At 45.3% G+C, this 24,731-nt stretch overlaps 1 protein-coding gene across 11 annotated transcripts in view; it reads right to left on the bottom strand.

Moving 5' to 3' along the window:
* Positions 1 to 672: 672 nt before the first annotated feature.
* LOC117736059 (far upstream element-binding protein 3-like) overlaps positions 673 to 24,731 on the bottom strand; it is a 34,285-nt gene continuing 10,226 nt past the window's right edge. For 4 of the 11 annotated variants that reach the window (XM_034541073.1, XM_034541074.1, XM_034541072.1 and 1 more), the window contains exons 5-18: positions 21,521 to 21,592; positions 21,039 to 21,096; positions 20,767 to 20,929; positions 20,594 to 20,692; positions 19,473 to 19,574; positions 19,005 to 19,122; positions 18,826 to 18,926; positions 18,549 to 18,687; positions 17,826 to 17,986; positions 16,778 to 16,848; positions 16,602 to 16,687; positions 12,340 to 12,411; positions 9,908 to 10,008; positions 673 to 3,316 (exon numbers count right to left, since the gene is read on the bottom strand). In XM_034541073.1, the coding sequence (XP_034396964.1) occupies positions 3,299 to 3,316; positions 9,908 to 10,008; positions 12,340 to 12,411; positions 16,602 to 16,687; positions 16,778 to 16,848; positions 17,826 to 17,986; positions 18,549 to 18,687; positions 18,826 to 18,926; positions 19,005 to 19,122; positions 19,473 to 19,574; positions 20,594 to 20,692; positions 20,767 to 20,929; positions 21,039 to 21,096; positions 21,521 to 21,592 (1,361 nt within the window). In that variant the 3' untranslated portion in view covers positions 673 to 3,298. Of the gene's footprint in view, positions 3,317 to 9,907; positions 10,009 to 12,339; positions 12,412 to 16,289; positions 16,408 to 16,601; positions 16,688 to 16,777; positions 16,849 to 17,825; positions 17,987 to 18,548; positions 18,688 to 18,825; positions 18,927 to 19,004; positions 19,123 to 19,472; positions 19,575 to 20,593; positions 20,693 to 20,766; positions 20,930 to 21,038; positions 21,097 to 21,520; positions 21,593 to 24,731 lie in introns of those variants that run through there. The other 7 variants (XM_034541076.1, XM_034541075.1, XM_034541079.1 and 4 more) reach the window with 7 other exon arrangements.

The raw sequence follows: 24,731 nt of genomic DNA, 5'->3' as shown, positions 1-24,731 counted from the left end.
TCCTCCTAAAGTTTGATTTAATACAGTTTAAGTTTGACACTAGGACTAAAATATGATTTAATCCAGCTAAAGTGATTTATCCAGCTAAAATCTCATAATAGGGTTAAAGTCGGATTTAATCCAGCTAGTCTGACTTAATCCAGTTGAAGTCTAATTCATCCAGCTAAAGTGTGATTTATCCAGCTAAAGTGTGATTTAATCCAGCTAAAGTGTGATTTATCCAGATAAAGTGTGATTTAATCCAGTTGAACTGTGATTTATCCAGATAGTGTGATTTAATCCAGCTAAAGTTTGATTAATCCAGTTAAAATCTGAAAATACGGTTAAATCTGACTTAATCCAGCTAATGTCTGAATTGATCACGCTAAAGTGTGATTTAATCCAGCAAAAGCCTTACTTAATCCAGCTAAAGTGTGATTTAATCCAGCAAAAGCCTTACTTAATCCAGCTAAAGTGTGATTTAATCCAGCAAAAGCCTTACTTAATCCAGCTAAAGTGTGATTTAATCCAGCTAAAGTGTGATTTAACTAAACATGAATCAGACCGACGACATCTTCACATCGTCCTTGAACAGAAATTGTTGGATAAAAACTAATTTACGTCATGTGATCGGAAGCATTTCGTAACTTAATCCTCGACTCCAGTGAAGTGGATCCATGAAAACACAGCAGGTCAGAAAGAACGAGCCTGTTTATTAGCCCTCATGTTAATCATCAACATCTTCATCATCTTCCTCTTCCTCGGCCACCGACAGTCTCGTGGCTCGGGTTCAAACACAACTCTTATCGGTCGATAGAATCTAATAGAAAAATCTGCAGGTTACAGTTAGAAAACAGAAACCAAAAAGGGACTAGCAGGAGCTACTGGAGTGTCCGGGGCTGGTTCGGGGCCGTCGGTGTGACCGGTAGGTCACCGGTTCAGACCCGCGGGGCCCTGAGCCGCCGTCCACTCCGCTGCTCGTTCGGTCATGTTTTGGGGAGTTAAACCTCACTACGCCGTCCTCGTCTGGGAGCCGCCACGCTAACGAGCCGCGGGATCGATCACGTGATCAAGCGGTCCGATTACGGACGCGGTGGAGAAATGATAATCATCACGAATCCCAACAATTTATTGAACGTGCCGACACCCGGACAGACCAAGACAGACAGACGAAAAGAGAGAGACAGGTAGAAGAGAGACAGGTAGCCTAGCAGTCTTGAGAAAATAAAACTCAGCTTCTCTTTGCTTTGTTAGACAACATGTGAATTAAACAAAATCAACAGCACAAAGTACATTTTACTGGAGAGCACCCGCCAGGAAGTGGAAATTTACACAAACCATATTATCTTATCGACAAACTGAATACTCAAAACTGGATAGAGATTTAAATAGACCCCTGTACAGGAGAACTCATTATTATCGTCGTCATTATTATTATCATCATCATCATCATCATCATCATCATCACACAGACAAGACGCAGAACCACTGATTCAATATTCAACTCAACAGACGCAGATCTTTCAAAGTAAGACAAACCTCTCTGTGGTCGACACGACGAGCTAACCGCTAACGCACAACGCCCAGCTAACGCCCAAACACACACACACAAACAGCGAAGGCAGGAATCGCACTTCAACGAAGGAACACAAATGTCTCTGGATGCAAAGGGGGGCAAAAATTTAAAGTCAAAATCACAACCTTGTGCATTAAACAAGCTAACGGGTAGATCAGAAATGCTAATGGCACGCGGGTTTGAATTGAAAAGGAGAAAAAAATACTTCCATGTTTGTTAATGTGTTTAAAACGACAATCGTGAATGTTCGAGAAATAGAATCCAGCGTTAAACACACAGCAGGCTAACGCTAGCTGAGCTACACATTCACCGAGCTCAGCTTAGCTAAGGAATAACAGCATAGCTAACGAATGTTCGGCTAATGCTAATGCCGTAATTCGGGAACTTGGACACGTTACTGAAAGATGCGTCTCCCTTCGCTAGCCGGGTAGTTTTAGCGGATGGCAGTTTGTGGATTCTATTCCTGTTTATCAGGTTTTATTTCAATGATCTTTGGAGACATTTCTTTCACTAGTTTGCTGAAAGTTTTAATTATATATTTTTTTCAAATGGGAGAAATTCACAATATCTAAAAAAAAAAAACTGAAAAATGTTAATGTGCATGTTCAGTAAAAGCTAACTCAGTCTGCTAGCTAACGCAAACGGCCAACACAAACGCGTATTGTTCAGAAAACTCAGCTAATAAACATCCGCCACACTCGCTCCGCTAACACAGTTGAGGTAACGCACATCTTTTTGCTAACTTGCACGTTTAGCCAATGCGCCGGTTTAGCCAATGTATCGCTAATAGAGTCGATAACTTCATTGATCAGCTCCGAACTCTTCTACAAACTAATCGACAAAGTAGAAACGCAGAACTAAAGTTACGACAATAATGTTTCACTTTGTAAGAAAACGGTAATTTTTCCCCCCGTTTGAGAATCGAAAGCTGAGAAACGTGGCGTCGGCTGGAGGTTCGAATCCCAAGGAGGACAAACCGTTCCACCACAGAGAGATCTGGCTTCAGACAGCGCAATATAAATCCTCATTTATTCGTCAGTACATCATAAAAACTAAAGAGTCTAGAGATACAGGATAAGAACTATCATCAAACCAAAAGGAAAACAAGATGGCGACTGAACAGGTAAAATTAGAGCGAGAACAAACAGACCCGGCGAGCACGAATTTAGTACAAAAACAATTTTTTGTCTGTAAAACATTAAATTTCCATCTGACGCTATTAAAATATTTCTATGCCAAAAAAATAAAATAAAATAACTGAGAGTCAACACACACAATCTGACGCATGCTTTAAAACATTATCATAAACAATAATAATAATAATAATATCTGATTTTCTCACTCAAGACTGCTAAGCCTTATACCGTTTTCTTATTGGAAAATAAAACTAGACAAAATATAGATTATACTGGATTTTTTTTTGTTCAAAGCCACACTGATACATCTTTAAGTTCAAGTTTGATAAAAAAGAAAAACAAAAGAAAAACCAGGTCTTGTGGAGAGAGACCAGAGGCTAGTCCCAAAAACTCTGCCTGACAAAATATCGACTTTGTAAGGTTAAAAAACAGAAAAGAAAAGAGTTCGTGATTTTTTCAGTTAATCCTTAGTTTCTCTCTACAAAAAGAAGGAGGAAGCGGCAGAGCGGTGCTAGGAAACCCCGATTCGGTTGCCGTGGAAGACCGTCCCAGGCCTTGAGCGGAGGGGGAGGAGCCTCTAGTGATCCTGAAGAGACAGGAAATGACATCATTGCTCTTCCTCGTTCTGTTTAGACGTTGTGGCAGCCGAGGAGTCGAATGAAAGATTATACATGTCGAGTAGGATCATAAAGAAAACGTCATTATACATTTATATAACATTGATTCACTGTAAACGTATTGATTATATGGATTTACGGTCATTTAAATGAAATGCATAATGACAAACATTACGCCCAATTTCACTGGAGTTCTGTTAACTTAAAAAATATAAATGTTAATTTAAATAATATATATACATATGTCAATTTAAATATATATATTTATATATGGGTTAATTTAAATAATATATATATAAATATAAGACTGAATTATTTAAATACAATCAGTCACGTTAAAGTTTTAAATAATAAACTAAATAAAGATGTTTTCAGATGAATACAAAATAGATATTAGAAATATCTATACATATTTTAATGTAAGCATATTTAATGATGTGTTTTATACAAATAACCACGAAAGAAAACAACATTTTACTTTAGCATATTTGAATTATTTAGGAGGTGAACCCAGTCAGGTTATTCACTAGTTACAGTAACCAGATTTTATTTATTTATATATATATATATATATATATATATGGCTTACTGTCACTGTGTGCATGTTTGACAGTACAAAGAGGATTGCATCGACATCTAGAGAAATGAAGTGAGCTCTTTAAGAAGAAAGTTCTTTTACTTGAATGTTATTAAAGTTAATTCAACGCCATTCTATTCTAATTATTTATTAAAATTCATATTTTCATTTCTTTGTTCCATTATGTTTAGTTAATGTCTTAAATGTTTGTTTTTCTTTCTTTGTGTTTAAATCCAGCAAAACTTTCAAAAGTAAAGCTCCAAGCCAGAACCAGGTGAAGAACAGGTGGTGAAGAACAGGTGAAGAACAGGTGAAGAACAGGTGATGAACAGGTGAAGAACAGGTGAAGAACAGGTGGTGAAGAACAGTTGATGAAGAACAGGTGAAGAACAGGTGAAGAACAGGTGATGAAGAACAGGTGGTGAAGAACAGGTGAAGAACAGGTGATGAAGAACAGGTGAAGAACAGGTGAAGAACAGGTGATGAAGAACAGGTGGTGAAGAACAGGTGGTGAAGAACAGGTGATGAACAGGTGAAGAACAGGTGAAGAACAGTTGATGAAGAACAGTTGATGAAGAACAGGTGAAGAACAGGTGATGAAGAACAGGTGGTGAAGAACAGGTGAAGAACAGGTGGTGAAGAACAGGTGATGAAGAACAGGTGAAGAACAGGTGTAGAAGAACAGGTGTAGAAGAACAGGTGAAGAACAGGTGAAGAACAGGTGAAGAACAGGTGAAGAACAGGTGATGAAGAACAGGTGAAGAACAGGTGATGAAGAACAGGTGGTGAAGAACAGGTGAAGAACAGTTGATGAAGAACAGGTGAAGAACAGGTGAAGAACAGGTGATGAAGAACAGGTGGTGAAGAACAGGTGGTGAAGAACAGGTGATGAACAGGTGAAGAACAGGTGAAGAACAGGTGGTGAAGAACAGTTGATGAAGAACAGGTGAAGAACAGGTGAAGAACAGGTGATGAAGAACAGGTGGTGAAGAACAGGTGAAGAACAGGTGATGAAGAACAGGTGAAGAACAGGTGGTGAAGAACAGGTGATGAAGAACAGGTGAAGAACAGGTGTAGAAGAACAGGTGAAGAACAGGTGAAGAACAGGTGAAGAACAGGTGAAGAACAGGTGAAGAACAGGTGAAGAACAGGTGAAGAACAGGTGGTGAAGAACAGGTGGTGAAGAACAGGTGAAGAACAGTTGATGAAGAACAGGTGAAGAACAGGTGAAGAACAGGTGATGAAGAACAGGTGATGAAGAACAGGTGATGAAGAACAGGTGAAGAACAGGTGGTGAAGAACAGGTGATGAAGAACAGGTGAAGAACAGGTGATGAAGAACAGGTGATGAACAGGTGAAGAACAGGTGAAGAACAGGTGGTGAAGAACAGTTGATGAAGAACACGTGAAGAACAGGTGAAGAACAGGTGATGAAGAACAGGTGGTGAAGAACAGGTGAAGAACAGGTGATGAAGAACAGGTGGTGAAGAACAGGTGATGAAGAACAGGTGAAGAACAGGTGAAGAAGAACAGGTGAAGAACAGGTGAAGAACAGGTGAAGAACAGGTGATGAAGAACACGTGATGAAGAACAGGTGGTGAAGAACAGGTGATGAAGAACAGGTGAAGAACAGGTGGTGAAGAACAGGTGAAGAACAGGTGATGAAGAACAGGTGAAGAACAGGTGGTGAAGAACAGGTGATGAAGAACAGGTGAAGAACAGGTGAAGAACAGGTGGTGAAGAACAGGTGGTGAAGAACAGGTGAAGAACAGGTGAAGAACAGGTGGTGAAGAACAGGTGGTGAAGAACAGGTGAAGAACAGGTGATGAAGAACAGGTGGTGAAGAACAGGTGAAGAACAGGTGATGAAGAACAGGTGAAGAACAGGTGAAGAACAGGTGATGAAGAACAGGTGGTGAAGAACAGGTGGTGAAGAACAGGTGATGAACAGGTGAAGAACAGGTGAAGAACAGTTGATGAAGAACAGTTGATGAAGAACAGGTGAAGAACAGGTGATGAAGAACAGGTGGTGAAGAACAGGTGAAGAACAGGTGGTGAAGAACAGGTGATGAAGAACAGGTGAAGAACAGGTGTAGAAGAACAGGTGTAGAAGAACAGGTGAAGAACAGGTGAAGAACAGGTGAAGAACAGGTGAAGAACAGGTGATGAAGAACAGGTGAAGAACAGGTGATGAAGAACAGGTGGTGAAGAACAGGTGAAGAACAGTTGATGAAGAACAGGTGAAGAACAGGTGAAGAACAGGTGATGAAGAACAGGTGGTGAAGAACAGGTGGTGAAGAACAGGTGATGAACAGGTGAAGAACAGGTGAAGAACAGGTGGTGAAGAACAGTTGATGAAGAACAGGTGAAGAACAGGTGAAGAACAGGTGATGAAGAACAGGTGGTGAAGAACAGGTGAAGAACAGGTGATGAAGAACAGGTGAAGAACAGGTGGTGAAGAACAGGTGATGAAGAACAGGTGAAGAACAGGTGTAGAAGAACAGGTGAAGAACAGGTGAAGAACAGGTGAAGAACAGGTGAAGAACAGGTGATGAAGAACAGGTGAAGAACAGGTGATGAAGAACAGGTGGTGAAGAACAGGTGAAGAACAGTTGATGAAGAACAGGTGAAGAACAGGTGAAGAACAGGTGATGAAGAACAGGTGATGAAGAACAGGTGATGAAGAACAGGTGAAGAACAGGTGGTGAAGAACAGGTGATGAAGAACAGGTGAAGAACAGGTGATGAAGAACAGGTGATGAACAGGTGAAGAACAGGTGAAGAACAGGTGGTGAAGAACAGTTGATGAAGAACACGTGAAGAACAGGTGAAGAACAGGTGATGAAGAACAGGTGGTGAAGAACAGGTGAAGAACAGGTGATGAAGAACAGGTGGTGAAGAACAGGTGATGAAGAACAGGTGAAGAACAGGTGAAGAAGAACAGGTGAAGAACAGGTGAAGAACAGGTGAAGAACAGGTGATGAAGAACACGTGATGAAGAACAGGTGGTGAAGAACAGGTGATGAAGAACAGGTGAAGAACAGGTGGTGAAGAACAGGTGAAGAACAGGTGATGAAGAACAGGTGAAGAACAGGTGGTGAAGAACAGGTGATGAAGAACAGGTGAAGAACAGGTGAAGAACAGGTGGTGAAGAACAGGTGGTGAAGAACAGGTGAAGAACAGGTGAAGAACAGGTGGTGAAGAACAGGTGGTGAAGAACAGGTGAAGAACAGGTGAAGAACAGGTGATGAAGAACAGGTGAAGAACAGGTGGTGAAGAACAGGTGAAGAACAGGTGATGAAGAACAGGTGAAGAACAGGTGATGAAGAACAGGTGAAGAACAGGTGGTGAAGAACAGGTGATGAAGAACAGGTGATGAAGAACAGGTGAAGAACAGGTGATGAAGAACAGGTGATGAAGAACAGGTGGTGAAGAACAGGTGGTGAAGAACAGGTGGTGAAGAACAGGTGGTGAAGAACAGGTGAAGAACAGGTGGTGAAGAACAGGTGGTGAAGAACAGGTGGTGAAGAACAGGTGGTGAAGAACAGGTGAAGAACAGGTGGTGAAGAACAAGTGAAGAACAGGTGGTGAAGAACAGGTGGTGAAGAACAGGTGGTGAAGAACAGGTGGTGAAGAACAGGTGGTGAAGAACAGGTGAGGAACAGGTGAAGAACAGGTGGTGAAGAACAGGTGAAGAAGAACAGGTGAAGAACAGGTGGTGAAGAACAGGTGGTGAAGAACAGGTGATGAACAGGTGAAGAACAGGTGAAGAACAGGTGAAGAACAGGTGATGAAGAACAGGTGGTGAAGAACAGGTGGTGAAGAACAGGTGAAGAACAGGTGAAGAACAGGTGATGAAGAACAGGTGGTGAAGAACAGGTGAAGAACAGGTGATGAAGAACAGGTGGTGAAGAACAGGTGATGAAGAACAGGTGAAGAAGAACAGGTGAAGAACAGGTGAAGAACAGGTGAAGAACAGGTGATGAAGAACAGGTGATGAAGAACAGGTGGTGAAGAACAGGTGATGAAGAACAGGTGGTGAAGAACAGGTGATGAAGAACAGGTGAAGAACAGGTGGTGAAGAACAGGTGAAGAACAGGTGATGAAGAACAGGTGAAGAACAGGTGGTGAAGAACAGGTGATGAAGAACAGGTGAAGAACAGGTGAAGAACAGGTGGTGAAGAACAGGTGGTGAAGAACAGGTGAAGAACAGGTGAAGAACAGGTGAAGAACAGGTGGTGAAGAACAGGTGAAGAACAGGTGAAGAACAGGTGATGAAGAACAGGTGAAGAACAGGTGGTGAAGAACAGGTGAAGAACAGGTGATGAAGAACAGGTGAAGAACAGGTGATGAAGAACAGGTGAAGAACAGGTGATGAAGAACAGGTGGTGAAGAACAGGTGGTGAAGAACAGGTGGTGAAGAACAGGTGAAGAACAGGTGGTGAAGAACAGGTGGTGAAGAACAGGTGGTGAAGAACAGGTGGTGAAGAACAGGTGAAGAACAGGTGGTGAAGAACAGGTGAAGAACAGGTGGTGAAGAACAGGTGGTGAAGAACAGGTGGTGAAGAACAGGTGAGGAACAGGTGAAGAACAGGTGGTGAAGAACAGGTGGTGAAGAACAGGTGAAGAACAGGTGGTGAAGAACAGGTGGTGAAGAACAGGTGGTGAAGAACAGGTGATGAACAGGTGAAGAACAGGTGAAGAACAGGTGAAGAACAGGTGAAGAACAGGTGAAGAACAGGTGAAGAACAGGTGATGAAGAACAGGTGGTGAAGAACAGGTGGTGAAGAACAGGTGAAGAACAGGTGATGAAGAACAGGTGGTGAAGAACAGGTGAAGAACAGGTGAAGAACAGGTGAAGAACAGGTGAGGAACAGGTGAGGAACAGGTGAAGAACAGGTGAAGAACAGGTGGTGAAGAACAGGTGAAGAACAGGTGAAGAACAGGTGATGAAGAACAGGTGATGAAGAACAGGTAATGAAGAACAGGTGGTGAAGAACAGGTGGTGAAGAACAGGTGATGAAGAACAGGTGATGAACAGGTGATGAACAGGTGGTGAAGAACAGGTGGTGAAGAACAGGTGGTGAAGAACAGGTGAAGAACAGGTGAAGAACAGGTGAAGAACAGGTGATGAAGAACAGGTGATGAAGAACAGGTAGTGAAGAACAGGTGGTGAAGAACAGGTGGTGAAGAACAGGTGGTGAAGAACAGGTGATGAAGAACAGGTGATGAAGAACAGGTGATGAAGAACAGGTGATGAAGAACAGGTAATGAAGAACAGGTGGTGAAGAACAGGTGGTGAAGAACAGGTGATGAAGAACAGGTGATGAAGAACAGGTAATGAAGAACAGGTGATGAAGAACAGGTGGTGAAGAACAGGTGATGAAGAACAGGTGATGAAGAACAGGTGATGAAGAACAGGTAATGAAGAACAGGTAATGAAGAACAGGTGGTGAAGAACAGGTGGTGAAGAACAGGTGATGAAGAACAGGTGATGAAGAACAGGTGATGAAGAACAGGTGATGAACAGGTGATGAACAGGTGAAGAACAGGTGAAGAACAGGTGAAGAACAGGTGAAGAACAGGTGGTGAAGAACAGGTGGTGAAGAACAGGTGATGAAGAACAGGTGGTGAAGAACAGGTGATGAAGAACAGGTGAAGAACAGGTGATGAAGAACAGGTGGTGAAGAACAGGTGAAGAACAGGTGATGAAGAACAGGTGAAGAAGAACAGGTGATGAAGAACAGGTGAAGAACAGGTGAAGAACAGGTGAAGAACAGGTGAGGAACAGGTGATGAACAGGTGAGGAACAGGTGAAGAACAGGTGATGAAGAACAGGTGAGGAACAGGTGAGGAACAGGTGATGAAGAACAGGTGGTGAAGAACAGGTGAAGTAGAGGTGCAGTAGAGGTGAAGAACAGGTGAAGTAGAGGTGAAGAACAGGTGAAGTAGAGGTGCAGTAGAGGTGAAGAACAGGTGAAGTAGAGGTGCAGTAGAGGTGAAGAACAGGTGTACTGTGTGTTACCTGTATCTGGGCGGCATTCCACAGGTAGGGCTGCTGCTGTCTGTAGTATTCTGCTAACGCTGCAGTGTAGTCTGGAACTGAACTCTGCTGAGACGACTGACCTGAGGACACACAGAGGACATGAGGACACACAGAGGACCTGAGGACACACAGAGGACATGAGGACACACAGAGGACATGAGGACACACAGAGGACATGAGGACACACAGAGGACATGAGGACACACAGAGGACATGAGGACACACAGAGGACATGAGGACACACAGAGGACATGAGGACACACAGAGGACACACAGAGGACATGAGGACACACAGAGGACCTGAGGACACACAGAGGATATGAGGACACACAGAGGACCTGAGGACACACAGAGGACTGGAGGACACACAGAGGACTGGAGGACACACAGAGGACATGAGGACACACAGAGGACATGAGGACACACAGAGGACATGAGGACACACAGAGGACCTGAGGACACACAGAGGACCTGAGGACACACAGAGGACCTGAGGACACACAGAGGACATGAGGACACACAGAGGACCTGAGGACACACAGAGGACATGAGGACACACAGAGGACATGAGGACACACAGAGGACATGAGGACACACAGAGGACCTGAGGACACACAGAGGACATGAGGACACACAGAGGACATGAGGACACACAGAGGACCTGAGGACACACAGAGGACATGAGGACACACAGAGGACCTGAGGACACACAGGACACACGGAGGACACACAGAGGACATGAGGACACACAGGACACACAGAGGACATGAGGACATAGAGGACACACAGAGGACATGAGGACACACCGAGGACATGAGGACACACAGAGGACATGAGGACACACAGAGGACATGAGGACACACAGAGGACCTGAGGACACACAGAGGACATGAGGACACACAGAGGACATGAGGACACACAGAGGACATGAGGACACACAGAGGACATGAGGACACACAGAGGACCTGAGGACACACAGAGGACATGAGGACACACAGAGGACCTGAGGACACACAGAGGACCTGAGGACATGAGGACACACAGGACACACGGAGGACACACAGAGGACATGAGGACACACAGGACACACAGAGGACATAGAGGACACACCGAGGACATGAGGACACACAGAGGACTGGAGGACACACAGAGGACATGAGGACACACAGAGGACATGAGGACACACAGAGGACCTGAGGACACACAGAGGACATGAGGACACACAGAGGACATGAGGACACACAGAGGACTGGAGGACACACAGAGGACCTGAGGACACACAGAGGACATGAGGACACACAGAGGACATGAGGACACACAGAGGACATGAGGACACACAGAGGACTGGAGGACACACAGAGGACATGAGGACACACAGAGGACTGGAGGACACACAGAGGACATGAGGACACACAGAGGACATGAGGACACACAGAGGACTGGAGGACACACAGAGGACATGAGGACACACAGAGGACATGAGGACACACGGAGGAAATGAGGACACAGAGGACACACAGGACACATAAAGGACATGAGGACACACAGAAGACATGAGGACACACAGAGGACTGGAGGACACACAGGACACACAGAGGACATGAGGACACACAGAGGACTGGAGGACACACAGAGGACATGAGGACACACAGAGGACATGAGGACACACGGAGGAAATGAGGACACAGAGGACACACAGGACACATAAAGGACATGAGGACACACAGAAGACATGAGGACACACAGAGGACTGGAGGACACACAGGACACACAGAGGACATGAGGACACACGGAGGAAATGAGGACACAGAGGACACACAGGACACATAAAGGACATGAGGACACACAGAAGACATGAGGACACACAGAGGACTGGAGGACACACAGGACACACAGAGGACTGGAGGACACACAGAGGACACACAGAGGACATGAGGACACACAGAGGACATGAGGACACACAGAGGACTGGAGGACACACAGAGGACATGAGGACACACAGAGGACTGGAGGACACACAGGACACACGGAGGACACACAGGACTGGAGGACACACAGGACTGGAGGACACACAGGACTGGAGGACACACAGGACTGGAGGACACACAGGACACACAGAGGACACACAGGACACACAGAGGACACACAGGACTGGAGGACACACAGGACACACAGAGGACACACAGGACTGGAGGACACACAGGACACACAGAGGACACACAGAGGACATGAGGACACACAAAGGACATGAGGACACACAAAGGACACACAGAGGACATGAGGAAACACAAAGGACACGACACAGAGGACATGAGGACACACAAAGGACACGACACAGAGGACACGCGGACAGGCAGACAGAGAGGCAGACAGACATGCAGACAGACAGACAGGCAGACAGACAGGCGTACTCTGCTTCTTGTAGTAGTCCTCCCAGGCCTTACTGTAGTCGGCCATCAGGCTCTGAGGTTGGTTCTGTTGACCTACAGACAAACAGCCGTGAGTCTGATGCTCTGAAGGATCAACAGAAACCCCACGAGGTGACACCATAGACTACATACAGTATATGTACATAGAAATACACAAGTACATGTATTTATACATAGAAATACATTAATATTGCGTCTTCTGTCCCAGATGTTGGAACCATGTCTCTAGGCCACATCTCTGCTGGTCAACCTTCCTTTGTTTTTAGGTTGTTTTCAGTGGAAGAGGTCCGTAGAGCTCTTTGCTCTCTTGATATTAGTACATCTGCAGACCCAGATCACTTGGAACCATATTTCTTAAAGTTAGCAGCCGATTTTATTGCCAAACCGCTCCAATATCTTTTTAACCTCACTATCACCACGAATTGTATTCCTGAAATGTGGGAAATCGTTTACGTCCTTCCCCTTCTGAAAGGGGGGGACCCTACTTGCTTGAATAATTATCGACCCATCTCCACGTTGTCCATCCTGTCAAAGGTCCTTGAAGGTCTAGTAAACGATCAGTTGAAAGATTTTCTTCATACTTACAACATTCTCTCCCCATATCAATCCGGCTTTAGGAAACAACACAGCACAACTACAGCCTCACTCACACATTATATAATAGACTGGCTGAATCAAAAGAAAGTGTGCACAGCTCTCTTTTGTTGACCTTTCTAAGGCCTTTGACACAGTGGATCATTCCATTCTGAAGCAACGCCTGCTTGATATAGGTTTATCTGAGCAGGCTGTTGGCTGGTTTAATAAGTATCTGGCTAATAGAAAACAATGTGTTTGTTTTGAAGGCAGCTCATCCACACTGCTAAATGTCTCTACTGGTGTGCCACAGGGCTCAGTTCTGGGCCCGATTCTGTTTGTTATTTATGTCAATACATCACAAATCTTGTTTCTCTATTTTTTACCAGAAAAAAGTTGATTGCTACCACTTTCCTCCCTGTACTGGATCACAGTGATCTCTTCTATATGAATGCCCCAGTAAACTGTCTGCGTCTCTACACACTGTGTGTCATGGTGCCTTCAGGTTCCTCACTGGTTGTAAAGCCCTCACTCAGTTGAGTGGCCATCTCTGGCAGCACGCCGCCTTATACATTGGCTGATTTGTATTCATAAAGCTATCTTGGGTCTGCTCCCCCACTACTTATGGAACTACATCTTTACATTCCAATGAGCTTTATTTATTAATTATGCCCAAAGTTCACTCTGAATTTGGTAAGCACTGTTTTAAGTTCGCTGCCCCTGCTGCTTGGAATGCACTGCAAACACCTCCAAAGTCAAAGGAGCTCATCAACCTTGAAACTTTGAAGACTCGCGAGAGAAATTGGAGCGGCTTCATATCACTTGTTGTTGTTTTGGTGTGAATCCGGAGCTTTAGTCCTGTTGCCTTTTGTCTTTTTTATGTATTTTATCTGTTATGTAATTTATGTTGTGACTTTGCAATGTTTCTATGTCTCCTTCACTTGATGCCACGTCTCCTTCACTTGATGCCACGTCTCCTTCACTAGATGCCACGTCTCCTTCACTTGATGCCACGTCTCCTTCACTTGATGCCACGTCTCCTTCACTAGATGCCACGTCTCCTTCACTTGATGCCACGTCTCCTTCACTTGATGCCACGTCTCCTACACTAGATGCCACGTCTCCTTCACTAGATGCCACGTCTCCTTCACTAGATGCCACGTCTCCTTCACTTGATGCCACGTCTCCTTCACTTGATGCCACGTCTCCTTCACTTGATGCCACGTCTCCTTCACTAGATGCCACGTCTCCTTCACTAGATGCCACGTCTCCTTCACTTGATGCCACGTCTCCTTCACTAGATGCCACGTCTCCTTCACTTGATGCCACGTCTCCTTCACTTGATGCCACGTCTCCTTCACTTGATGCCATGTCTCCTTCACTAGATGCCACGTCTCCTTCACTAGATGCCACGTCTCCTTCACTAGATGCCACGTCTCCTTCACTTGATGCCACGTCTCCTTCACTAGATGCCACGTCTCCTTCACTAGATGCCACGTCTCCTTCACTAGATGCCACGTCTCCTTCACTAGATGCCACGTCTCCTTCACTTGATGCCACGTCTCCTTCACTTGATGCCACGTCTCCTTCACTTGATGCCATGTCTCCTTCACTAGATGCCACGTCTCCTTCACTTGATGCCACGTCTCCTTCACTAGATGCCACGTCTCCTTCACTAGATGCCACGTCTCCTTCACTTGATGCCACGTCTCCTTCACTTGATGCCACGTCTCCTTCACTAGATGCCACGTCTCCTTCACTTGATGCCACGTCTCCTTCACTTGATGCCACGTCTCCTTCACTTGATGCCACGTCTCCTTCACTTGATGCCATGTCTCCTTCACTAGATGCCACGTCTCCTTCACTAGATGCCACGTCTCCTTCACTAGATGCCACGTCTCCTTCACTTGATGCCACGTCTCCTTCACTTGATGCCACGTCTCCTTCACTTGATGCCACGTCTCCTTCACTAGATGCCACGTCTCCTTCACTAGATGCCACGTCTCCTTCACTTGATGCCATGTCTCCTTCACTAGATGCCACGTCTCCTTCACTTGATGCCACGTCTCCTTCACTAGATGCCACGTCTCCTTCACTAGATGCCACGTCTCCTTCACTAGATGCCACGTCTCCTTCACTTGATGCCACGTCTCCTTCACTTGATGCCATGTCTCCTTCACTAGATGCCACGTCTCCTTCACTTGATGCCACGTCTCCTTCACTAGATGCCACGTCTCCTTCACTAGATGCCACGTCTCCTTCACTTGATGCCACGTCTCCTTCACTAGATGCCACGTCTCCTTCACTTGATGCCACGTCTCCTTCACTTGATGCCACGTCTCCTTCACTAGATGCCACGTCTCCTTCACTTGATGCCACGTCTCCTTCACTAGATGCCACGTCTCCTTCACTAGATGCCACGTCTCCTTCACTAGATGCCACGTCTCCTTCACTTGATGCCACGTCTCCTTCACTTGATGCCACGTCTCCTTCACTAGATGCCACGTCTCCTTCACTTGATGCCACGTCTCCTTCACTAGATGCCACGTCTCCTTCACTAGATGCCACGTCTCCTTCACTTGATGCCACGTCTCCTTCACTAGATGCCACGTCTCCTTCACTAGATGCCACGTCTCCTTCACTAGATGCCACGTCTCCTTCACTTGATGCCACGTCTCCTTCACTTGATGCCACGTCTCCTTCACTTGATGCCACGTCTCCTTCACTTGATGCCACGTCTCCTTCACTAGATGCCACGTCTCCTTCACTAGATGCCACGTCTCCTTCACTTGATGCCACGTCTCCTTCACTAGATGCCACGTCTCCTTCACTAGATGCCACGTCTCCTTCACTTGATGCCACGTCTCCTTCACTAGATGCCACGTCTCCTTCACTAGATGCCACGTCTCCTTCACTAGATGCCACGTCTCCTTCACTTGATGCCACGTCTCCTTCACTTGATGCCACGTCTCCTTCACTTGATGCCACGTCTCCTTCACTAGATGCCACGTCTCCTTCACTAGATGCCACGTCTCCTTCACTAGATGCCACGTCTCCTTCACTTGATGCCATGTCTCCTTCACTAGATGCCACGTCTCCTTCACTAGATGCCACGTCTCCTTCACTAGATGCCACGTCTCCTTCACTTGATGCCACGTCTCCTTCACTTGATGCCACGTCTCCTTCACTTGATGCCACGTCTCCTTCACTTGATGCCACGTCTCCTTCACTAGATGCCACGTCTCCTTCACTAGATGCCACGTCTCCTTCACTTGATGCCACGTCTCCTTCACTTGATGCCACGTCTCCTTCACTAGATGCCACGTCTCCTTCACTAGATGCCACGTCTCCTTCACTTGATGCCACGTCTCCTTCACTAGATGCCACGTCTCCTTCACTAGATGCCACGTCTCCTTCACTAGATGCCACGTCTCCTTCACTAGATGCCATGTCTCCTTCACAGGAGACATCTTAACACTGATTGGTCAAGACACGTCACATCAAAGATGTTTTATCACCTTTCCTTCTCGTCTCAATCCATATTCAGAAACACTGGCCGGCCAGTTGCCCCCCCCCCTTAATCCCCGCCCCCAAAACTTAAAGTCAGGAACCGGCCTGGCAGGACTACATTCACAGCTCTGTGGTCTCATGACGTCATGTGAGGTACTTACCGGGGTCTTGTTGTCCAGGGTTCTGCCAGCTGGTCTGGTAGGTGTTTCCCCAAACGCCAGTGAGGAAGGTCTGACCGCTGCCACAGCTACACACACACACACACACACATCATCATCATCATCATCATCATCATCATCACACACTCAAAGGGATCAGATCAATAACAGAGCCTTACTTCTGGTGGGCAGCAGGTCCCTGAGTGAAAGGACTGAATCCAAAACCTCCGTTACTCATGATCCCCGAACCCTGAAGACCAGAGACGCATATATTCTTAGAACATTCCACCTTAAATCGTCACAGAATCATTTCAACAATCCACCTTAAATCTTCATAGAGTCAGCTCATCATCTCCACATTCCACCTTAAATCTTTACAGCATTATCTCATCTCCAGCTTTAATCTTCACAGCAGCATCTCATCATCATCTCCACATTCCACCTTAAACCTTTACAGCATTATCTCATCTCCAGCTTTAATCTTCACAGCAGCATCTCATCATCATCTCCACATTCCACCTTAAACCTTTACAGCATTATCTCATCTCCACCTTAAATCTTCACAGCAGCATCTCATCATCATCTCCACATTCCACCTTAAACCTTTACAGCATTATCTCATCTCCACCTTAAATCTTCACAGCAGCATCTCCTCATTACAACTTAAATCTTCACAGCATCATCTCCATATTCCACCTTAAATCTTCACAGCAGCATCTCATCATCTCCACATTCCACCTTAAATCTTCACAGCATCATCTCCTCATTACAACTTACATCTCCACAGGATCATCTCCACATTCCACCTTAAATCTTCACAGCATCATCTCCTCATTACAACTTACATCTCCACAGGATCATCTCCACATTCCACCTTAAATCTTCACAGCAGCATCTCATCATCTCCTCATTACACCTTAAATCTTCACAGCATCATCTCCATATTACACCTTAAATCTTCACAGCATCATCTCCTTATCTCCACATTCCACCTTAAATCTTCACAGCATCATCTCATTCCAATTTACATCTCCACAGGATCATCTCCTCATGCCACCTTAAATCTTGACAGCATCATCTCCTCATTCCTCCTTAAATCTTCATCTTTGTTTAAGTATTTATTTTTGCAACGTGACAATAAAAGCCTCCTGGAAGTCATAATCAATAATAATATTGATAACGACCTCATTAAACAACGATATGGCGGAGGAGCGCTCGTTTGCGTACCCCGATCTTGTCGTCTATGAGCTGGCGGGCCAGGTCCATCTGCTGGGCGGTACCCCGGATGGTGAAGACCCGAGTGTTGGGGTCGGTGGAGGGGGGGGGGTTCCTCTGGAGCTCCACGTGGGCCCCGGACTGCTGGTTGATGCTCTTGATGGTTTCTCCTCCTGCAGGTACAAGTACACACACACACAGGTACTTATACACAGAGTACACTTGTGTCTATACGTGTGTGTGTTCAGATACAATAGAGCATATGGTGTCTAGTACTTGACATTTCTTTCTTCCTGCTGCTTTTATTTTGGAAGCTGCAGCTCCACCCTCTATACACACACACACACACACACACACACACACACACACACACACACACACACACACACACACACACACACACACACACACACACACACACACACACACACACACACACACACACACACACACACACACACACCTCTCAACAGAAGGTCTATATTATACTCCTGAACCTTCAGTATTTGGATCTTTACTCTTCTTCCTCCTCCTCCTCCTCCTCCTCCTCCTCCTCCTCCTCCTCCTCCTCCTCCTCAGCAGAAGGTCTATATTATACTCCTGAACCTTCAGTATTTGGATCTTTACTCCTCCTCCTCCTCCTCCTCCTCCTCCTCCTCAGCAGAAGGTCTATAATCCTTTCCTCTTGTCTAAGTCCATGAGTGAACGTGTAAATGGTGAAACGGGTTCTTCTACCTTTGCCGATGACCAGGCCGCACTTGTCAGCCGGGATGGTGTAGGTCACTTCCTGTAGCGGGCCGGGGGAGCCCATGGTCCAATCACCACGACCTCTGACCCTGCCGCTCCGCAGGGCCGAGCCGAAACCATCACGCTCCTACAAAGACACAGTGAACAGAGGACACCATTATAGAGAGTGAGAGTGAATGTTAGAGAGTGAGAAGGTGTGAGAGTGAGTGAGTGTGAGAGAAAGTGTGAGAGAGTGAAAGAGAGAGTGCATGAGAGAGTGAGTTACCTGTGCGGTCTGGATGAGCTCGTTGATGAGGTGAACAGCATGCTGACAGCGGTCTGGCTGACCCATCACCATGGCAACGCGCTCTGGACTGATGCCGTCATCTGGAGGATGAGGAAACACAACTGTAACCAGTATTTAATCTGGTTCAACTGGGACACCGAGACTACGTGTAAACAGACCTGCTTTGAACTGGATCCGGACTCCGGCGTCGTTCTGGATCTTCTTGATCATTTCTCCGTTCCTGCCGATCACGATGCCGACAGCAAACCTGGGAACTGGAACCTGCAGAGAGACGGACTAGACATGAAGGTACCTTTTAAAAAGTGGTTCGGACGGACTCTCCAACAGCAGAGGCTAGCTGCTAGCAGAGGCTAGCTGCTAGCAGAAACTAGCTGCTAGCAGAGGCTAGCTGCTAGCAGAGGCTAGCTGCTAACAGAGGCTAGCTGCTAACAGAGGCTAGCTGCTAACAGAGGCTAGCTGCTAGCAGAGGCTAGCTGCTAACAGAGGCTAGCTGCTAACAGAGGCTAGCTGCTAACAGAGGCTAGCTGCTAGCAGAAACTAGCTGCTAGCAGAGGCTAGCTGCTAACAGAGGCTAGCTGCTAACAGAGGCTAGCTGCTAACAGAGGCTAACGGTGTGCGTGCCGTACGTCCAGGCTGGCTCCTCCCAGACGAGCGCTGAAGTCGTTGCGTCCCGACCTGAAGTCTCCGTCCTTCTCCCGGATCACCTCCAGCACCAACTCCCTCGCTGCCTGGAGGAGCAGGAGAGAAGAGGAGAGGAGGAGCAGGAGAGAAGAGGAGAGGAGGAGAGGAGGAGGAGCAGGAGAGGAGGAGGAGAGGAGAGGAGAGAGGATGAGAGGAGGAGAGGAGGAGGAGAGGAGGAGAGGAGAGGAGGAGGAGCAGGAGAGAAGAGGATAGTAGGAGAGAGGAAAGAGGAGGAGAGAGGAAAGAGGAGGAAAGAGGAGGAGAGAGGAGGAGCAGGAGAGAAGAGGAGAGGAGGGAAGAGGAGAGGGGGAGAGGAGGAGGAGCAGGAGAGAGGAGGAGAGGAGGAGAGAGGAGGAGCAGGAGAGAAGAGGAGAGGAGGAGAGGAGGGAAGAGGAGAGGAGGAGAGGAGGAGGAGAGAGGAGGAGCAGGAGAGGAGGAGAGGAGAGAGGAGGAGAGGAGGAGGGGAGGAGGAGAGGAGGAGAGTCAGGTGGGTCCAACTAAACTTACTGTCTTACTGGGTTTAAACCTCCAGAGTGATGAATCAGTCCTGATGCTTCAGACTTGGTTTGTATTTCTGAGGCTGAACTTGGTACAGTTGTTGAGATACAGGGACCTGGGTCACCTGGGTCTCCTGGGTCACCTGGGTCTCCTGGGTCTCCTGGGTCACCTGGGTCACCTGGGTCTCCTGGGTCTCCTGGGTCACCTGGGTCACCTGGGTCTCCTGGGTCACCTGGGTCTCCTGGGTCACCTGGGTCACCTGGGTCTCCTGGGTCACCTGGGTCACCTGGGTCACCTGGGTCACCTGGGTCTCCTGGGTCACCTGGGTCTCCTGGGTCTCCTGGGTCACCTGGGTCACCTGGGTCTCCTGGGTCACCTGGGTCACCTGGGTCTCCTGGGTCACGGCCCAGCAGATGTCCTGGATCTCTTCATCCAACATGTCAAACTGTTCTCGTTTGGTTGCAGGTGACCTGCTAACCCCACTCTGTAGTTTGCTGGTGTAACGCCATCAGTAAGGAGCACCTGGGCTCTGGTGGAGGATCAGACCTTCCTGAGCAGGTGTGCTTACCTGCACTTTGTACGGGTCTCCGGAGATGCGGAGAGGTTTGTCGGCTCCCGTGGGCATCGGACCGTCCTGGATCATCATCATCTTCACCCCCGCACGCTCCTGACAACACCAACAACATGCATCAGAGGAGGAGGAGGCGGGAGTCTGGGCGTCACGACGGCCAATCACGTTACCTGCAGCTGTTTGATGGTGTCTCCTCCTCGGCCAATCACCAGCCCCACCTTGCTGGCAGGGATCAGCATCTCCTGCACGGAGGCTCCGCCTTCACCGTCGCCGTGAAAACCCGGACCGTTTCTGCAGCGATCCACGATCTGGATCAGGAGACGCTTCGCCTGCCTGCAGACACACAGATGAGGTGAGCAGGAGGAGGTGAGCAGGAGGAGGTAAGCAGGAGGAGGTGAGCAGGAGGAGGTGAGCAGGAGGAGGTGAGCGTTTAGAAACTCACTCGATGCTCTCTGGAGTTCCAGTCAGGGAACATGGCCGCTCCATCAGACCTCCGCTGTCTACACACACACACACACACACACACACACACACACACACACACACACACACACACACACACACACACACACACACACACACACACACACACACACACACACACACACACACACACACACACACACACACACACACACACACACACACACACACACACACACACACACACACACACACACACACACACACACACACACACACACACACACACACACACACACACACACACACACACACACCATTTAAACTTTAACATGTCTACATTTATATAACTGTTGATCTATTTTACATTTTTCTTCAACCAATCACATTATAAGGAGACTTCTTGATCAGCTCTCACCTTTCACAATAAAAGCCCCAGACATTTAACTAAAGGTATTTATAATTAGTGGGCGTCTCCGACATGGAAGCCGAATCACTCACCGGCAGCAATCTGGATCTTGCAGCCGGACTCCAACTGGATCCTGGTGATCTGCTCCCCTCCTCTTCCAATAACTGGAGGACCAGAGCAAACTCATTATCCTGAGGTCAGGTGGAGATGACCAGGTGAGCAGGAGAAGGTTCTGATGAGGGGGGCGGTTCTAGCTAAAAAAGCATTTAGGGCCAGATAACAAGTTCTAGCTCAGGTCAAAGATCTCCGTCTGCTTAAGAGGTTTATGGTTGGTTTCAAGGTTCAAATCAATTCAGAGGTTCCAACTGAAAAGATTCTAGGTCAGAATAACAAGGTTCTAGATCAGAATAACAAGGTTCTAGATCAGAATAAATAACAAGGTTCTAGATCAGAATAAATAACAAGGTTCTAGATCAGAATAAATAACAAGGTTCCAGATCAGAATAACAAGGTTCTAGATCAGAATAAATAACAAGGTTCCAGGTCAGAATAAATAACAAGGTTCTAGGTCAGAATAAATAACAAGGTTCTAGATCAGAATAAATAACAAGGTTCTAGATCAGAATAAATAACAAGGTTCCAGGTCAGAATAAATAACAAGGTTCTAGGTCAGAATAAATAACAAGGTTCTAGATCAGAATAAATAACAAGGTTCAATGTGAGAATAAATAACAAGGTTCTAGGTCAAAATAACAAGGTTCTAGATCAGAATAAATAACAAGGTTCCAGGTCACAATAAATAACAAGGTTCCAGATCAGAATAAATAACAAGGTTCCAGGTCAGAATAAATAACAAGGTTCCAGATCAGAATAAATAACAAGGTTCCAGATCAGAATAAATAACAAGGTTCCAGATCAGAATAAATAACAAGGTTCCAGATCAGAATAAATAACAAGGTTCCAGGTCAGAATAAATAACAAGGTTCCAGATCAGAATAAATAACAAGGTTCCAGGTCAGAATAAATAACAAGGTTCCAGATCAGAATAAATAACAAGGTTCCAGATCAGAATAAATAACAAGGTTCTAGATCAGAATAAATAACAAGGTTCCAGATCAGAATAAATAACAAGGTTCTAGATCAGAATAAATAACAAGGTTCCAGGTCAGAATAAATAACAAGGTTCCAGGTCAGAATAAATAACAAGGTTCCAGATCAGAATAAATAACAAGGTTCTAGATCAGAATAAATAACAAGGTTCCAGGTCAGAATAAATAACAAGGTTCCAGATCAGAATAAATAACAAGGTTCCAGGTCAGAATAAATAACAAGGTTCCAGATCAGAATAAATAACAAGGTTCCAGATCAGAATAAATAACAAGGTTCCAGATCAGAATAAATAACAAGGTTCCAGATCAGAATAACAAGGTTCCAGATCAGAATAAATAACAAGGTTCCAGGTCAGAATAACAAGGTTCCAGATCAGAATAAATAACAAGGTTCCAGGTCAGAATAAATAACAAGGTTCCAGATCAGAATAAATAACAAGGTTCTAGATCAGAATAAATAACAAGGTTCCAGATCAGAATAAATAACAAGGTTCCAGATCAGAATAACAAGGTTCCAGATCAGAATAAATAACAAGGTTCCAGGTCAGAATAAATAACAAGGTTCCAGATCAGAATAAATAACAAGGTTCCATGTCAGAATAACAAGGTTCCAGATCAGAATAAATAACAAGGTTCCAGGTCAGAATAAATAACAAGGTTCAATGTGAGAATAAATAACAAGGTTCCAGGTCAGAATAAATAACAAGGTTCTAGGTCAGAATAAATAACAAGGTTCCAGGTCAGAATAAATAACAAGGTTCCAGGTCAGAATAAATAGCAAGGTTCAAGATCAGAATAAATAACAAGGTTCAATGTGAGAATAAATAACAAGGTTCTAGGTCAGAATAACAAGGTTCCAGGTCAGAATAACAAGGTTCCAGGTCAGAATAACAAGGTTCTAGATCAGAATTAATAACACGGTTCAATGTGAGAGTAAATAACAAGGTTCTAGGTCACAATAAATAACTAGGCTCTAGGTCAGAATAACAAGGTTCTAGATCAGAATCAATAACAAGGTTCTAGGTCAGAATAAATAACAAGGTTCCAGATCAGAATAAATAACAAGGTTCCAGATCAGAATAACAAGGTTCCAGATCAGAATAAATAACAAGGTTCCAGGTCAGAATAACAAGGTTCCAGATCAGAATAAATAACAAGGTTCCAGGTCAGAATAAATAACAAGGTTCCAGATCAGAATAAATAACAAGGTTCTAGATCAGAATAAATAACAAGGTTCCAGATCAGAATAACAAGGTTCCAGATCAGAATAAATAACAAGGTTCCAGGTCAGAATAAATAACAAGGTTCCAGATCAGAATAAATAACAAGGTTCCATGTCAGAATAACAAGGTTCCAGATCAGAATAAATAACAAGGTTCCAGGTCAGAATAAATAACAAGGTTCAATGTGAGAATAAATAACAAGGTTCCAGGTCAGAATAAATAACAAGGTTCTAGGTCAGAATAAATAACAAGGTTCCAGGTCAGAATAAATAACAAGGTTCCAGGTCAGAATAAATAGCAAGGTTCAAGATCAGAATAAATAACAAGGTTCAATGTGAGAATAAATAACAAGGTTCTAGGTCAGAATAACAAGGTTCCAGGTCAGAATAACAAGGTTCCAGGTCAGAATAACAAGGTTCTAGATCAGAATTAATAACACGGTTCAATGTGAGAGTAAATAACAAGGTTCTAGATCAGAATTAATAACACGGTTCAATGTGAGAGTAAATAACAAGGTTCTAGGTCACAATAAATAACTAGGCTCTAGGTCAGAATAACAAGGTTCTATATCAGAACAAATAACAAGGTTCCAGGTCAGAATAAATAACAAGGTTCTAGGTCAGAATAACAAGGTTCTAGGTCAGAATTAATAACAAGGTTCTAGGTCAGAATTAATAACAAGGTTCTAGGTCAGAATAACAAGGTTCTAGATCAGAATCAATAACAAGGTTCTAGGTCAGAATAACAAGGTTCTAGGTCAGAATAACAATGTTCTAGATCAGAATAACAAGGTTCCAGGTCAGAATAAAAAGGTTATATGTCAGAGTAAAGGTTCTATATTAGATGTAAGGTTCTATGTCAGGATAAAAAAGGTCTGGTTCAGGTTAAAGGTTCTATGTCAGAACAATGAGGTTCTAGATCAGAGTAACAAGGTTGGATGTCAGAATAACAAAGTTCCATGTCAGAATAAA

The sequence above is a fragment of the Cyclopterus lumpus genome, chromosome 9 (assembly GCF_009769545.1).
Source record: "Cyclopterus lumpus isolate fCycLum1 chromosome 9, fCycLum1.pri, whole genome shotgun sequence".
Lineage (NCBI taxonomy): Eukaryota > Metazoa > Chordata > Actinopteri > Perciformes > Cyclopteridae > Cyclopterus > Cyclopterus lumpus.
This window is presented reverse-complemented; position numbering and strand designations above follow the sequence as displayed.